Below are 16,437 nucleotides of genomic sequence, written 5' to 3'. Positions count from 1 at the left end.
GAGAATCCTACTTTCACTTTATTCTATCCACCACAAATTATATTGACAACTCTACCTAATCAAATAGAGTCAAATTAAATATCATAAGTATAGAATATATGTTGTCAGGCCTACTTGTTATAAGTTGGAGGAGGTAATACCCTTTCTTAGCGGCTTTCTAAATGTGTTGTTACACATGTTATAAAAAATACTAAAATAAAGACATCTTAAAAAAATACAGTATATATATATATACTCGTAATAAAGAATATTTTAAAAATAATATACACTAAATCTCTTTATCTTTATTGCATACTATATATTATAAATTGTTTTTGAAATATTATAAATATACTAATATTTTAATAGTTTTAGCTATTAATTTTAATTATAATATATATAATTCAGATTAATTATTAAAATTATTGAAATATATTTTTTATCTGAAATTCTTCTTATATTATATATTATAGAGAAATGTTAGGGGCCAACAACTTTTGTGATTTGTAACCATCAAATAACCGTTAATGATAGTTTTAATGGTGTGAGATTGATATGAAATTTCATCTAATGACTCATTTTTCTTTGCTAGTTATGATCAGAATTTAACAAAGTTTGTGGTCCCCTAAACTTTTTCTATATTATATATGTAATAGACAAAACAGATTGCTATGCTTTGCATGCTTTTTGTCCCATCGCACTATGATTTCAATGGAAACATGTAGGTTGCATTATAAAATAGGTTTCTTTGAAGTCTTAGATGAGGTTGCTGCATGCCTAACCAAAAAGGTAAAATCATAGGGGAACAAAAGTGAAGAAAATAGTTCACCTAAAAAAGAAAGTAAAGAAAAGCAAAACAATGAGCGGGATTTTAAAAATAAAATAAATTCTATTTCACCTTTAAAACCATTTATTCTTTCTCTCCTCTACCCCGAAACTCCAATTCATAAACACTCCAATTAAAAATAAGAAATAAATAAGAAAACAAAAAACAAATCGGTAAATGCGGCTAATCCTCATGTTTTAGTACTGAATTTACCCTCATCACGTTGAGGTTTATACCAAGTCCTCTTTTCTAAGAAGAAAAATTAGTCTTCATTTTGGAGACCAAAGGTCCACATAACGTCTTGACCAGAAAGACAAGTGTTGGTTACACGTTCAATGCTTCTTAAATTTCAAGAACTAAATATGGGATAATTTTCTTAATTGTGTTAAAGCACCTATTAGTAAGATAACATCATATTACTTCTATTTCATCGGATTAATAGACACATTTTATTTACTAATATATATTATATAATAATATAAATAGTACTGTGCTCTTATATAACTAATTAAAATTTTAACAAGGTACCCATCCTAAAGAAGAGGTATAATCTTATTGATTTTTAAAGTGTTACTAGATATGGCAAAAAAATGGTTTTAAATATGGGTATTTGCAAATTGGTTTAAATGAATATTCAATGAAAAAGTAATTTGATATGAATTATATAATTATTAAAGAATTTAAAATATAAAAAATAATATTAGTTTAAGTGACTAAAAAGTTATTAAAATTAACACATATAATATGATTTAATAAGTAAATGGTCAAATTAGTCTCTAAAAAATTACTAATTCTTTAAATTAGTCTCCGAAATTTTTTTTAATCAAATTCGTTTCTTAAAAATTTTAAATTAGTCATGTTAGTCATTCTATTACTTTATTTGTTAATGATGTTAAAATTTGCTAATATAAAACATTAGTGACACTCCAACACACACTTAGGAGTCTTAATTGAATATTAACATAATAAATTTATGAAATTAGATAAAATTTTAGGATTGATTTTATCTAATTTCATAAACTAATCATGTTAATATATAATCAATTAAAATTTCTATGTGTATGTTGGAATGTCACTTAAGTGGTTATATTATTAAATTTTGACACCATCAATAAACAAAGTGACAGAAGACTAATATAATTAATTTAAAATTTTTAAAAAATAAATTTAATTAAATATTTAAAAAAAAAATTAATTTAAAAAACGAATAATTTTTTAGGAACTAATTTCACCTCTTATTCCTAATTTAATAGTATAGTTTAAACGAAGAAAAGCATAAATAAAATAAATTATTTAGTATAATATTACATTTCAATTTTGATTGTACTACTCTTATTAAAATACTAATCTTAGGGGCAATATGGTAAACATAAGAACACTAATGCTGGAAACTTTAAAGTGGAGGCGCGAGGGGCACGTTACACGTTAGCAGTATATATAACCTGTCCACCATACAATTTCCCCAACCACAAAATAATCAAAATTCACATTACATTTGTCTATGGTTCATGCATATAAATTGTACTTAGTTGATGATTATTAACTGTTATGTTATTTATTTATCTTCTTTTCGTGTAAACGAAACCTCGATTTTAATTTAAAAAAATTGTGAATAACAACTCAGCAAAGGAAAAGGGGCTTCGAAATGACGGAATAGCCCTTGTTTTATTCCAGCCTTTTGCTTTTGTTTGTTGTTCTCGTTTGTTGAGCGGCTTTGCGCTACTCTTCGCTTTCTCAGTTTCTCTTTCCCTCGTCGTCGTCTTCTGCTTACTCTTCTTCCTCTTCTTCTACTGTTCCTCTTCTCGTGTGTCTCTCTGACGGCTATACTCAGGTACGGCAATCTCTTCATGTGTTCGCACACTTTCTCTTCTGATCTGCACGCCACACGTTTCGTCTCGTTTCCCGAGAAACTGCACTCGCTCTATTCTTCACACTTCTATCTTTCCTTTTGTTTTTCTTCTCTTTTTCTTTCTTCTCCTGATTTGATTCTCGTTTTCATTAACTGTGAAAGATCGAGCTCATGAAATGAACACACACGAACTAGAACACTCACGATTTCTGCATTTCTGGTTATTTCGCTTCTTTTTTTTTTTCGTTTAAGAAGAAAAATAAAATTAATGAGAGCTGGATGCATTGCTTTTTTTGTGCGTTTCGATCCGTTAGGGATGTGATTTTAGCTGTCGATTGTAATGTCTTTGATTTTCTCTTTTGCTGCTTTCGGTTTTGGCTTAGTTTTTTAATCTTCTCGGTTTGCGGTGTTCTCTAGATTCAAAGCCAGATCTGCGTCGAACTCCCCAACGGTTTGAGTTTATTATCGTTTGTGTGATTTTTTTTATTGGTTAGTATACTGTGTGAATAATTTCGTGATGTCTTCGTTTTTCTGGATTCTTAATGAGGAATCTCGGTTGATGAACATAAACGTGCCATTTTGTCGTTGAAGTTTAATAGATGGATTCTGTAGCTTTGTTTCATGCAATTGGTTATTTGAATTTGGCTTTATGTTTTTTCATTTTTCATTTTTTTCCAAAAGAAGAAAAACGAAGAACTTCTTCTGTCTGTTACTAACTTGAGAGGAATGAACATGAATTCTTTGCGAGCTCTTGAATATGAGCTGGTTAAATGTGCAGGTTGAATTTCTTAACCGGTAATTGAAAATGAGATAAAATATAGCAATTAGAGGAAGGTTAAAAATGGAAAAAGAAAAATGCAAAGAGTTCTTTGGACCTGTTTTCTGTTCTTAAATTGTTTAGTTTGGGCAGAATATTTTTTTATCACTGTCGTGTTCTTTTAATATTACGACAAACAATTTTGCTTTTAACAGGTCGTAGTATTTTCCATCGCTCATTTACCCTTTAGTGTGTATGATATTAATCTCGTGATATCTTCTGAAAAAATCCCTTTGGAGGAAAAGTTTTTATTCCTCGACAATGCATTAAACGTTTGTATAATTATACGGGACTCTATTTAGGAAGAAATTTCTTCCTCCATGAGTCTGGAGTTAACACTCTGTTTTCTGTTGATCCAATTTAAATAGGAGTCTCCATTTCTTCTCTTTTTCTCCACTCAGTTTTTCCCTCTTTGCTTTTTATAATTTATTATTTTATTTTTAACTTGCCTCAACTTTGCATGCAGCTGTAGAATTCATTATGGCAACTGCTGCTACTGCTTCCATTTTCCCTGTTCCTTCACCCTCACCAGATGCAGGTGCAGATGGCAACAAACTTGTTGGTGGCTCTGTTAAACTTCAAGGGCTCAAATCTAAACATGCATCTTCTGGTGGCTTGCAAGTTAAAGCTCATGCCCAAGCTCCACCTAAGATTAATGGAAGCACAGTAGAAAGCTTGAAGCATGATGATGATTTGCCTTCCCCTCCCCCCAGGACTTTTATTAACCAGTTACCTGATTGGAGCATGCTTCTTGCTGCTATAACTACAATTTTCTTGGCAGCAGAAAAGCAGTGGATGATGCTTGATTGGAAACCAAGGCGATCTGACATGCTTATTGATCCCTTTGGAATAGGAAGAATTGTTCAAGATGGTCTAGTGTTCCGTCAAAACTTTTCTATTAGATCATATGAAATTGGTGCTGATCGAACAGCATCTATAGAGACAGTAATGAACCATCTGCAGGTATGGTCATTTCATACAAATAACTTTTCATTTAATCTTTGGTGACAAACATGATATATAGATAGGGATTTTAATTTGCTCACTGCACAAATTTGAAATTTACAGTATTTTTCACACAAGGTTATGCTAACTATTTGTTTAATGACAGGAAACTGCACTTAATCATGTCAAGACTGCTGGACTTCTTGGTGATGGCTTTGGTTCCACACCAGAAATGTGCAAAAAGAACTTGATATGGGTAGTCACACGGATGCAGGTTGTGGTTGATCGTTATCCTACATGGTAAGACACCCTATATGCACCCTTAATATATCTGATTTTTGAGGGTATCTATGTTGATCTGGTTAAGATGTGAAATAGCACTAATCAAAGATTAAGTTTGATGACTTAAGATGGTTTCAATCATGTTAAAATGTTGAAAAAAGGTGTGGACTTTTGAAAGAAGTTATTCCGTGTTCTTTGCATCTTTTTTGATTTACTAGTTGTATATTATCTATTCTGTTTGAGGACTATATGTTTGAAGTTTAAATTGATTTCCCTTGTGGACATGGATTGAAGTTAAGTAGATCAATTAACAAAAATGCTGCATATTCACTAAAAATCATCTACCGAATCAGCTACTATGTATTTGTGTATATTTGTACATATTGATTCACAGGTTTTTTTTCAACTAAATAATTTGCCACCAGAATAATCAAACCTGTGACGAATAATCAAATTTGTTTACAGTTGTATAATAATTTTATACATATTTCTATACCCAGTGGTTGATAAGATTGGTGCCTTGATTTTTTCAATACACATAGCATGATTGATTAATTAATTAGGATCATTACAAATGTTCTGAGTACAATAATCTGAAATTGAGTGGACCTTTCTATCTGATTCAGGGGTGATGTTGTTCAAGTAGATACTTGGGTATCTGCATCTGGGAAGAATGGCATGCGTCGTGATTGGCTTCTGCGTGACTGCAAAACTGGTGAAATATTGACGAGAGCCTCCAGGTGATTATTTTCGGGAATTTTTCTCCCCCTTACTGCTGCTGATGCCAGACATGTTTTGATAAAAATGTTCCTGAGTGTGAACCACTTTTGCATTTGAAATTCTGTGGTTGATTTGTATCTTAGTTTAAGACTTCATCTTGTTCGCACGCATGACCTTGGAGCTTGTAAGTGATAATGTGTAAGCATTTTCTGATCAGTTGTTCTGGTTTTGATGATCTACAGTGTTTGGGTCATGATGAATAAACTAACAAGGAGGCTATCTAAAATTCCAGAAGAAGTCAGAGCGGAGATAGCATCTTATTTTGTGAATTCCGCTCCAATTCTGGAAGAGGATAACAGAAAACTGTCTAAACTTGATGACAATACCGCTGATTACATTCGCACGGGTCTTAGTGTATGTCAACTCTTTTTTTGTTTCCCTTCCCCACCCACCCTCCCACACGGAAAAAAACATCTTTTGTTGTTTTATATCATTACTTTCACTTTCTCAAATTACCTCAGCTGCTGTTTCACAAATAGTTACATACTGTATCTGTGTTTCAGCCTAGATGGAATGATCTAGATGTCAATCAGCATGTTAACAATGTGAAGTACATTGGCTGGATTCTGGAGGTATCCTGTTCTTGTTTCATCTCTCGTTCCTGTTTTCTTTCTCTCTTTCTTTACTGCGCGCATTTCGTGTAGAGTCTTACTAATATTGTAAATGTGGATGGCCAAATCATTTTCTGGGAGGAACCTTTTGAGTGGGTCTCTTTCTCTGACGAGAATAAGGCCCTTTGCAGGATGAGTAGTGATATTCAAGACGCCCAATTTCCTTCACAGAAGGACCCCACCGTTCAGTGTGTTGTGTCTGTGAAGTGTATAATCAACTTTCTATGTAGTAAGGATGGGTACTTTTGTCAGGGAAATTAGGTCAAGTATCATTACTTTTTGCAAGTTTAGGAAGTTTAAGTCACTTTATTTCGTTGGTACAGATTTGGAGCCAGTGAGGGACACCGTGTAGTGGCTTGAAATTAAAATGTTGTATGATTGAATTGTAATCGATGCTGGGCAGTATCATAAAGAACTGAAGATCAGGGTGTGATATCTGATCATCTGTAAATCACTTGGGATTCTCTTATTATAGTGCTTGTGGATTTTTCTTTGGTGATAACAAGATTGATATGTTTAATTTTGTTATTTGTTATGCACTGGATTGCAAGTTTCTTAACGTAACCATTTTACTTTGTTTGCTGCAGAGTGCTCCGCAGCCAATCTTGGAGAGTCATGAGCTGTCTGCAATGACTTTGGAGTATAGGAGGGAGTGTGGTAGGGACAGTGTGCTGCAGTCCCTCACTGCTGTGTCTGCTGCCGATGTTGGCAATCTTGCTCACAGGGGGCAACTCGAGTGCAAGCATTTGCTTCGACTTGAAGATGGTGCTGAAATTGTGAGGGGTAGGACTGAGTGGAGGCCCAAACCTGTGAGCAACTTTGACATTGTGAATCAGGTTCCAGCCGAAAGCATCTAAGATTTCGGAATGGTTAGTAGCCGGAGTTGCATCGGTTTCTTTGCCGAGTTGTGGCCCCTGGAGAGTCTTGCTTGTGTTTGTCCGATCTAGATGTCTTTATATATGCATACCTTCTAATTTGTGTTACTTTTGGTGGTAAGGTGGGGAAAGTAGAAGTAAATCTCATTCTCATTGTAATTAGCTCCTGCACTACCCCCTCTTCTCTCGATCTCTTATCTCTCTCCGCTCCATATCTCATTACATTAATGGTTGGGCTACTGCTAGGCTGTCTTCAATATTTAATTGCTTCATCAAAATGGCTAGGCATGTATATTATTATTATGATTATTCTTTTCTCTACCCCTTGTTGGAAAGATGCAATTTTTCTTGTGAACAGAAAGCACAATTATTGTTTGCATGTATATCCTGTAGGCAAGAATGAAATTGCTCGTATGATGAAACTTTTATACTGCTCCAGCTTGTACGCCGGTGTCTCACGTGGGAATTATTGGATGCACATTGCATCAAACACCTCGTCTTCAAGGCTCGTATAATTATTATATTATTTGTATATGTATTGCTTTTTACTTTTCGGTCGACAAAATTATTATAATACGTTTCATTTTTGTTTCGGAAATGTGGGGGCGTGTCCATGTGCAACCCGGCGTACTTGTCTAAAGCACTTTTAGTTTGGACTTTAAAGTTTAAACCAATGTTTTTGGGCTAAAGAGTCCTGCCTTTTATGATTATACCGTTTTAATGTTCAAAGTTAATGACCCAAAAAATGAATGTTCAAAGTTCTTTCCCTTGTTGATAAAAGACCGTTCATGCGCTTGATTCATTATAAATACAACTGTTCACGAATGCTTAATTCATTATAGAATTATTATATATTGTTAAATGATAATTTTGATCAGATTCGCAGCGGATGACCAAAATAAATAACATTATCGATCATCAATCATTATAAATATATAATAAAAACATTATAATACAGGCTTTGTTTTCCGAGCTAAGGATCCTAGGCAGGAAATAGTAAATTTAAGGTTCCAATTTCCAAGTTTCAAGTTCCAAAACAGTCCAAAAGGAATAATCGATCTGATTAAAATAGCAAAGAGAAGAGTAGAGATTGTATTTGTGCGTGTATAATTGTCTTAAGAGAGAAAGAGAGCACTGAATTTTAGAAGAGAAGAATGATAGTATAATATAGGGAGGTAAGAAAGAAGGAAAAAGAGAGAGAAGCGAATGCAACCCGTGGGTGATGGTTAACTGCAAAAGGAAAAGCAAAGGTGATTTTAGGGGGCCAATGTGGGCAGTAAATTTCACTATCAAAAGGGGTTACCCACTTACCCCTTACTTGCTAGTCTTTACTGGATTCTGCGGATCATGAAACCTGTCCACACTCTGATTTGAAAGTAACCAGCCACTGCCTGCCAGTCACCATATATGTTACTACTGCCTCACTAGTCACTGCTGTCTGCTGTACGTGGGTTTCCCATTCACCACAAATATTATTTAGGGTAAAACGCATATATAAATCAAACACATCTCAAAATTACATAAAAGTCCTAAATTAAAAAATCCTACGCGCATGTCTTTATACATAATTCTATATAAATTGAATTGATAGAATTTAAATTAGCCGTTTAAGTACTAAACCGAATTGACAAGATTTAATTAGTAGAAATTAAGATAAATCGACATTACTTCTTAATATAATATTATTGTTGTATTATGGAAAATATATGAGTTTTAGATATTTCAATAATTTTATCTGATACTTTTACTTACATATTAATATGTTTTATAATTAAGATTAATGATTAAAACTACTAAAATATCACGTATTCTTGAAATATCCAAAAATATTCCCATAATACTAGGCTACTGCTACTAGCTAGTAACTCGGATTAACACATCAGTGGGATTTGAAATTTGATGCATGATGCTTAAGACATGCTTCAACAGCATTATGTTAGGAACACTTACATGCAAGTGCGGTGTGCGGCCCACTTTCTTGGATGTCAATTTCTCAATTTCCGTTTCATCAGGTCTTCAATTTAGTTATATATATTGTAATGTGGAATTTCATAGAAAAACAAAGGATCGGATGGGCTAATACAGACCAAAAAATTCGTTTTTTTTTTTTGTTTTTTTAATAAGCGAGCTCAACACAAAAGAGTAGAGCGACAGTAGAAATAAAGTCACAAAAACCAACATTCAAAGTAAATTATAATAATAGATATTTCTAATGTTATTTCTGGCAAGACATTTTAAATAATTGCAAAAAAATATATGAGCCACTTGTTACGCTCCTCTATTCTATTAACGACATTTGTCCAACTTTCAAAATGTTCTTTCACCGACTTTGGAACAGACCACAACCTCCCAAAATTAGATAGTCATTCACACCACACCTGTCAAGTAAACTCATAACCAAGAAACAAGTGATGATTGTGTCAATATCTTTTTTACACAATACACAAGTTATCACTCCTCCTATCAAAGCAAACCAAATAAATAACTCCACTTGTGGCCGAACCAATCATTTTCAAATGGTTCTGGTGAAACTATAGCTGTTGATATCTTTCGAAAGTGTTTCTGATTGCACCACCTGTACAAAAAAATTAGTAGAAAAATACCTTTCTTATCAAACTTTTACACAACTCTATCCTATCTATCATTATTTAGTTTTATAGGCCTTAAAGTCTCATGCAACAGACCAAAAACCTCTATTTTTATTTTAATCAAAATTTCAGCAACGAAAATATTTTATTTTAATATTTAGTTATATATTATCATATCTATTAAAAAAAGAATATTTCAAATTTTCACTATTTGGAAAACCATTAAAATAATATAATTCAATGATGTAAAACTATTTCATATAATTAATACTTTAAAGGGTAAAATATTAAATGGAGTCAAGTAAGATTTTGGTCGCTAACGTAGGAGCCAAAAATTTATTTCGTCCCCAACCTTTTTTTACCTACAAAATGGTCCCTAAGATTTCAGTTTTTTTTAAACGGTCCTTCGGACGATTTTACCCCTTAGTTCATTAGTGTCCGTTACACCCTTTTTTAACAAATAATGATAATATTAATAAGAATAATAATAATAAGAATAATAAAAAACAATAAATAGATAAATAATGAAATTAAATAAGGGTGCAGTGTGTGAAGTGGACAACGCGAGCGTCTTCTTCGGAAGTTCAACGGAGAGCAGCAGTGCTAGGGTTCAACAAACAACGTCCATGGCTTTCCAGAGTTTTAGAGCTGCCCGATTTCGTTCACTGCGAAGGAGTTGGTATGCGGACATGGTGAGAGACCAATTCTGCGAACTTCATCCACGAAGGATAACTCAGGACGAAGATTTTGGGGCTGCGTATACTATGAGGTATGCTGTTGTTCCTCGTTTGCGATTATGGGTCTGAAAATTTGGAAGTTTTTTTATCTATCTTTGTTGCTTCTATCAGGTTCAGGATGGTTGTGATTTTTTTCATTGGGCGGATTCGGAACTTGGAGGAGCTCAGCAGGAGATTGAAATTGCAAGAACCAGGAGGAAGATTACAAAGTTAAAATCAAGTTTGAAGGATGTTGAATGGAAGCTTAGGATTGTTGCTGCTTTGGAGATTGTTGGCTGGATTGGATTTTTGTTTTTGTTGCTGCAGAATCCATATAAGTTAAAGTAACCATATGGCATGCACCTAAATTATAGATGATTAGCTAGAAAATTTTAGGAGATTTGTTGTGTTGTAGGGTTAAAGTTTGAGGATAATTTGTGATGTTACAATAGTTTAATGGTGTATCATGTGTGAACCTGTTTGAATTAATGAATGAAAGTGATGTTTAACTGGGTATCTGATGTGAACCTAGTTAATGATGTCTCAAGTGTGATGTTTTAATTTGCAATCTTAATGAAGAAGGTCAGTAAAGCACAATATGCATGAATGAGATTTAAGAATCCAATAATGACCTAATGGCTTATTTCAATTAAAGAGAAGTTAAACGAAACACAAATCAAGTACTGGTTTCCACAAGTCTAAGATGATCATATAGATAACAGTGGATGTCATGCCACTGAAACAAAAAATAGGACTCAACAAAAGAGTGCTGAAACACCTAATACCAAAATACAGACTTCAAACTAGTGTTTATAAAGTATTGTTCTGAAACTAAACATTGTTTCCATATTAGTAAGACATTGATAACAAAAGAGCATAACAAGAAATATCTAAAGATTATCCTATTCACTTGGAGGTAATTTGGCCAGCAGCTTCAGCTTTTGCATAGGAACATGTGGTGTACCACTTTGGATGACAGAAAAATGTCTTTTCCTCTCAGATGGCTAACTCAGTGACTATTTCTTGTTGGAGGAGGTTGTTGCTGCTGTAGCCTTGTTCTTGGCCAATGATTGGATTGAAGGTATTTTTGGAATGGGCTGGACTTAGGTGTTGGGCTGAGTGGATACATTCTTGGGATGAGATGCTGGTTTCTTGGGCTAAGATGCTGCCTTCTTGGGCTTTGAAGATGGTTTCTTGGGCTGAGTTGCTGGAAGATTGGGTAGTGATATTGAAGTCTTTCTCTTCCTCCCTATCCGAACTGTTTGACCAGGGGCAGTTTGGATGTATCATTCTTCCCTCTTTTTGGAGTTCTCCCTACTTGTTGTGTTGAAGTTTGAGCCTATCAAGGAAGTGGCAATAATGCAGAAAGAAAGAAGAGTTAGATACATAACTAAGTAGTAAAATAAATAGAAAGCATAATATGACATAAACCCTAGTTACATACCTTCTTCTTTGGCTTTGTACAGCTCCTCCCCCTTCTTCTTGTGTCCCACTGCACCACAATTGTAGTATCTTTGAATTTGACCCCTCCGTGATAGGTGATTCTGACTTCTGTTCTCCTCATCTGCAGGCCCACGCTTTCTCGTCTTCACAGGTCTGTGACTTGGCCTCCAATAGGGAGGTGGCACGACATCATCATACTGAGTTCTCTCTTATAGATTCGATCCATTAATAGGGTGTATCACCTCCTGGTGGTACTTCAGGTAAGCATCCTTCTTGTAAAAATTATCCACATAGGATTCAAAATCAAGTCCTTTCAAGGTGATAAGCTGATGGCATGAGGACATGGAATGCCACTCATCTGCCACTTCCTGCAAGAACACTCAGCAACAGCCAGATCCAGAATAAATTTATCTAATCCACACATAACCTCATATTTACTAGCAGCTGACCAGCATGGCCTCCAGTCCCTAGCTAAGCTTGCTTGTTTCTTCAATTTCTTTCTAATTATTGGCATAATGTTTCCCTGATAATTCTGAATCCTATCTCTATTGGCAGCCCATCTAGTCATCAGATATACCCTAATATCTTTTAACATGGTAACAATTGGCTTTTTCCTTGCCTCTACTATGACAGTATTGAAACTTTCACTCATATTATTAACAAGTGTGTCATATTTTGAATGAAAAGTAAACCTGGAACGGGACCAAAATTTAGGTGGAATGCCGTTTAAATGTCGAAATGCCCCCTCATTGACAGCTCGCAAACATTCATTTCCTTCTCCTAATCTTTCCAATGACTTGCCTTAGCACACCTCCACATTCTGTTCTTTAGTTCCAAACCAGGAAATTTCTTCCTAAAATTGTTATAGAGATGCCTGATGCATAATCTGTTATCCACCCCTAGAATGACCTCTTCAAATGCCGGCAATAAACCCTATGACATGAAGGTGAGAATGCATTTGATTAGTACACAAATCTTTGTTTCATTAAGCACAACCTAAATTTGTTTAAGCACACGATTAGTGTAAAATGTAACATTACCTTCTGTTGATCAGACATAAATGTGCATTTTCCAATTTTCTCTGGACCCAAATCCTCGGCAAGATGACGCAGAAACCAGACCCAGGAGTCCTTTGTCTCGGCTTCTACAACTGCATAAGCAATTAGAAGAATCTGGTCATTTGGGTCTTTTCCAATTGTAGTCAAAACTTGTCCTCCTTGAGGAGTTTTTAAGAAGCATTCATCTAGGCTAATAAATGGTCTGCATTGTTAGAAACTTTTCATGCATGCATCAAAGTAGACATAAAATCTTTGGAAGACACAATAATTCATCAAACTTGGATTCTATCTCTCCTGAGCAAAATTCGGAGATCGAATCACTTTCAGGTACACTGATGATCCTGGATTCGTTCTTAGCAGCTCACCACAGTAATCCTCTTATACTGATGAATCACTTTCGCTGCCATTTCCTTAGTCATTATCAGATTCTACTTTTTGTGTACCTTTGTCACCAGATCCTTAATCTTAATTCTTGGATTTGATTCCACTTTCTTCTTAAATTGGTTGCCTAGCCATTTGGAGTGCAGTATTCTAACCCTGTGTGTCTACATGCAGGTATTCTGCAAATTCATGCTTCTTAGCTGCCATGTTGATTCCTCGCTAACCCTGTGAGCATATAGCCAAAAGGAGCAGTCTTCCTGACAAACATCCTGGACCCTTAACAAGTCACACTTCTTAAACTTAACATTCCTAGATGTCTGAACTGCATTGGCTGCCACCGTGTCCTTAAACTCTTGCCTAGATTCATAAAGTGTTCCCACCTTCTATTTGTAGTTTCTCATGTCTTTTTCAGGTTTATGGACTGGAAACCTCAGCCCATCACAATCAGCATCCTCCTCTGCATCATCAGCCCCCAAGTCTTGTCCTCCAATCATATGATCGTTCTCTAAGTCATCACTGTCTGCTGCTTCCTCATCTTCCAAGTCACTTGTCACAACCCTCTTACCCTTGTCCGCAATAGAGTCCTTTGGCACAGAATTTTCTTCACCAAATCCACTATCATAGATTCATAGTCATACTCCTCCTCACTGTCAGTGAAGTGAATGTCTTTGGCACTATCCCCCTCCTCATTAGATGGCAAGTATGTTGGGTTATCACTATCTTCACCACTACTTTCATGGTCACCTCCTCCAATCTGTCCTTCATGGCCTCGATCTACTCCAACACCCTTATTTTGACATTCAGTTTCAACCGCATCACCAACAGTATCAGTCTTCTCTTGGTCTCCCCCAAAAATCACTATCTCAAGTCCACCACCATTAGGTTCTTCCCTTTCGAGTCCCCTAGTATCTTCCCCCACGTCGATATAACCAACTTTCGGAAACCCCTCGGCATCCCCAACCTCATGCACCACAAACAAATCAACGAAGCCCCTCAACTCAGCTATGTTACACATCTCAATTGTATTTGAGTCACCTTTCAACAAGTTCAAGTTATTCTCAGAATCATCCTCATTTGAATCTTTATACCATAACGCTGCGATGGTGGACTTCAAGTATCCAAACTGCCTCAACTCCTCGTATGCCTCAAACACAGACCACAGATGGCCGTCAATGTCTTCGATAACTGTACCTTGACCCTTCAAATACTTGAAGACACCGTTCTCGTACCTGAATACACCCCCATGATGCACCCTCATGTTAAAGAGCACCATCTTCTACTCAAACAACCCTATTAGTCAACACATTACGTTACTAAACCAAATAAGAAGGAAAACAAAAACAATCAGCACAAACCCTAGCCTTGTACAGAGGTTCACGCACCTTACACCAGTTAGATGCATCAACGAAGGCGGCATTGACAGGATAGCAAGCTTACCTCAAAAAGGGCTATCTACAGCAACAACGGCGAGTGACCAATGCAGCAACACAACCTCGCTCGAACTACCAACAATGGAAGGTCTTCAACCACTAGCCTAGCCTGCTCTCGCAGAAACGCTTTCATAGGGTTTGACACAAACGTTTTCTCAGAGACTGACTTACTTCAAGAAGCCGAAATGATTTAGCGAGAATGACATGAAGGGAAATAAACCATCAAGGGCAAAAATGTCTTTAAAATTTATTTTTTTGGTGCGAAGGACGATTTAAAAAAAATTTGAAACCTTCGGAACCATTTTGTAGACAAAAAAAGGCCGGAGACGAAATAAATTTTTGGCCCCTATGTTAGGGACCAAAATCATACTATATTGTTGACATAAATAATTTCTAAAGATCGAATTTTGATATATTTTTTTGCAAGTATGGTCAGTAAAATAAAATATTTTTATTCTTAAATAAAATCTAGTAATTTTACACCAAATAATTTTTTTGTGTAATGATAATTTAAGGAAAAAAAAAGAGGTTTAGTAATCAAATTTTACTCTAATTTTGTATATATACCTTCTAAATTTTTATTCGAATATTTTCACAAAAATTTGGATAAAATACACAAATTATTTATCAAATATAAAATATATTTGTTATTTATAAAAAATTGGTTATTTTTGTGATTTTTTAAATCTTTCAAAAGCTTGTTCGTCATTTATATATTTTGGAATTACTTTTTCCCAATGATATGAATATAGTTAATTTTTTACAATACTGATTTACTCTTGTTTTCAAAATCTTCTTCAATATCTTTTAAGAAATTATTTTACAGCCATTTGTTTTCGATATGCTCTTATATATCATGGTGTAGCTTACTTTCTTTTCCTTTTTTTAATGAACATATCTAACTGATCTATCACATGTATATGCAATTTTTGCGAGTAATACATGTCAATGAGACACTTTATTTCCAAACCTTACTTTTCCGTATTTATTTTGGCAATTGTAACGATCAGCTGCCGCTATAATTTCCCTTCATCACCACCTTTCTATATTAAAATATTAATTGAACGGTTTCATAATTCTCTTATTTCAACAATCTCATGATTTGAAACTTAACTTTAACCGTGAAAAGGGGACTCACGATCGTATTATTGGAGTTGGAGTTAGACGGAGTGATATTGACCATTTTTCAGGGACAAATAAACAAGTCATCTTAACAGATGAGTCAATGACTCTATTCAAGGGACAATTTTCTTATTATTATATATTTATATTTAAAGTGTATATAAATTAAATTATTTACAACCACATCAATATATCTGTAACGGGGTATATAGTGGTAGATATTTTCATCTGAAAAGATTTAGTATGACTGCTTTTTTAATGTGAAACTGGGGATAAGCCCAGGGCATTCTCATTATGATAAGCTACTATTATATTATGCATCATCTTGTGATTTAGTGATTACTTTCTTCAATTTTGTTTATAATGATTTTTTCTATTACTTAATTCATATGTGTGTGTGTGAATGACTTTTATGGTAAGCATATTAATAAATTCACAATCAATACTATTATGCTTTTATTTTCTACTCATGCTAATGTAAGAGAAGAAAATAGGTCAAGGGGCCCATATTGTTTTTTTCGTCTGCTTTTCTTCTATTATCCATAAATAAGACAATAATATAGCGGGGAAATTTTTTTCCCTGGATTAAAAAGTCTGTTACTATATTAGCCCTCAACATACGACATCAATGACCCTAAAATGGGAATTTAGGCAATTTACTCATTCAACTTATAATGGAATGGAAGAAGTTAGCCTATTATATAAGAAATTTTATTTACAGCTTATAATCAAATT

The 16,437-nt window shown here is 34.5% G+C and overlaps 1 protein-coding gene across 2 annotated transcripts; it reads left to right on the top strand.

Annotated features, from left to right (window-relative positions):
- Positions 1-2,269: 2,269 nt before the first annotated feature.
- On the top strand, positions 2,270-7,285 carry LOC112738250 (palmitoyl-acyl carrier protein thioesterase, chloroplastic). 2 transcript variants are annotated; one of them, XM_072211864.1, is made up of 8 exons: positions 2,270-2,636; positions 3,072-3,105; positions 3,938-4,434; positions 4,583-4,716; positions 5,325-5,438; positions 5,661-5,832; positions 5,982-6,050; positions 6,677-7,285. In XM_072211864.1, exons 3-8 carry the CDS (start codon positions 3,952-3,954, stop codon positions 6,944-6,946), a joined length of 1,242 nt encoding a protein of 413 aa, XP_072067965.1. In that variant the 5' UTR covers positions 2,270-2,636; positions 3,072-3,105; positions 3,938-3,951; the 3' UTR covers positions 6,947-7,285. The 2 variants fall into 2 exon arrangements, with proteins under 2 accessions (XP_072067965.1, XP_025644390.1); XM_025788605.2 differs by lacking the exon at positions 3,072-3,105.
- Positions 7,286-16,437: the final 9,152 nt, after the last annotated feature.

The sequence above is a fragment of the Arachis hypogaea genome, chromosome 13, assembly GCF_003086295.3.
Source record: "Arachis hypogaea cultivar Tifrunner chromosome 13, arahy.Tifrunner.gnm2.J5K5, whole genome shotgun sequence".
Lineage (NCBI taxonomy): Eukaryota > Viridiplantae > Streptophyta > Magnoliopsida > Fabales > Fabaceae > Arachis > Arachis hypogaea.
This window is presented reverse-complemented; position numbering and strand designations above follow the sequence as displayed.

Bases quoted from the DNA above. Each gene is read 5' to 3' on its own strand.
- LOC112738250 (XM_025788605.2), top strand. From the start codon at position 3,952: ATGGCAACTGCTGCTACTGCTTCCATTTTCCCTGTTCCTTCACCCTCA. The intron at 4,435-4,582 runs GTATGGTCATTT...GTTTAATGACAG, and splicing joins CAGTAATGAACCATCTGCAG to GAAACTGCACTTAATCATGT. The intron at 5,439-5,660 runs GTGATTATTTTC...GATGATCTACAG, and splicing joins ATATTGACGAGAGCCTCCAG to TGTTTGGGTCATGATGAATA.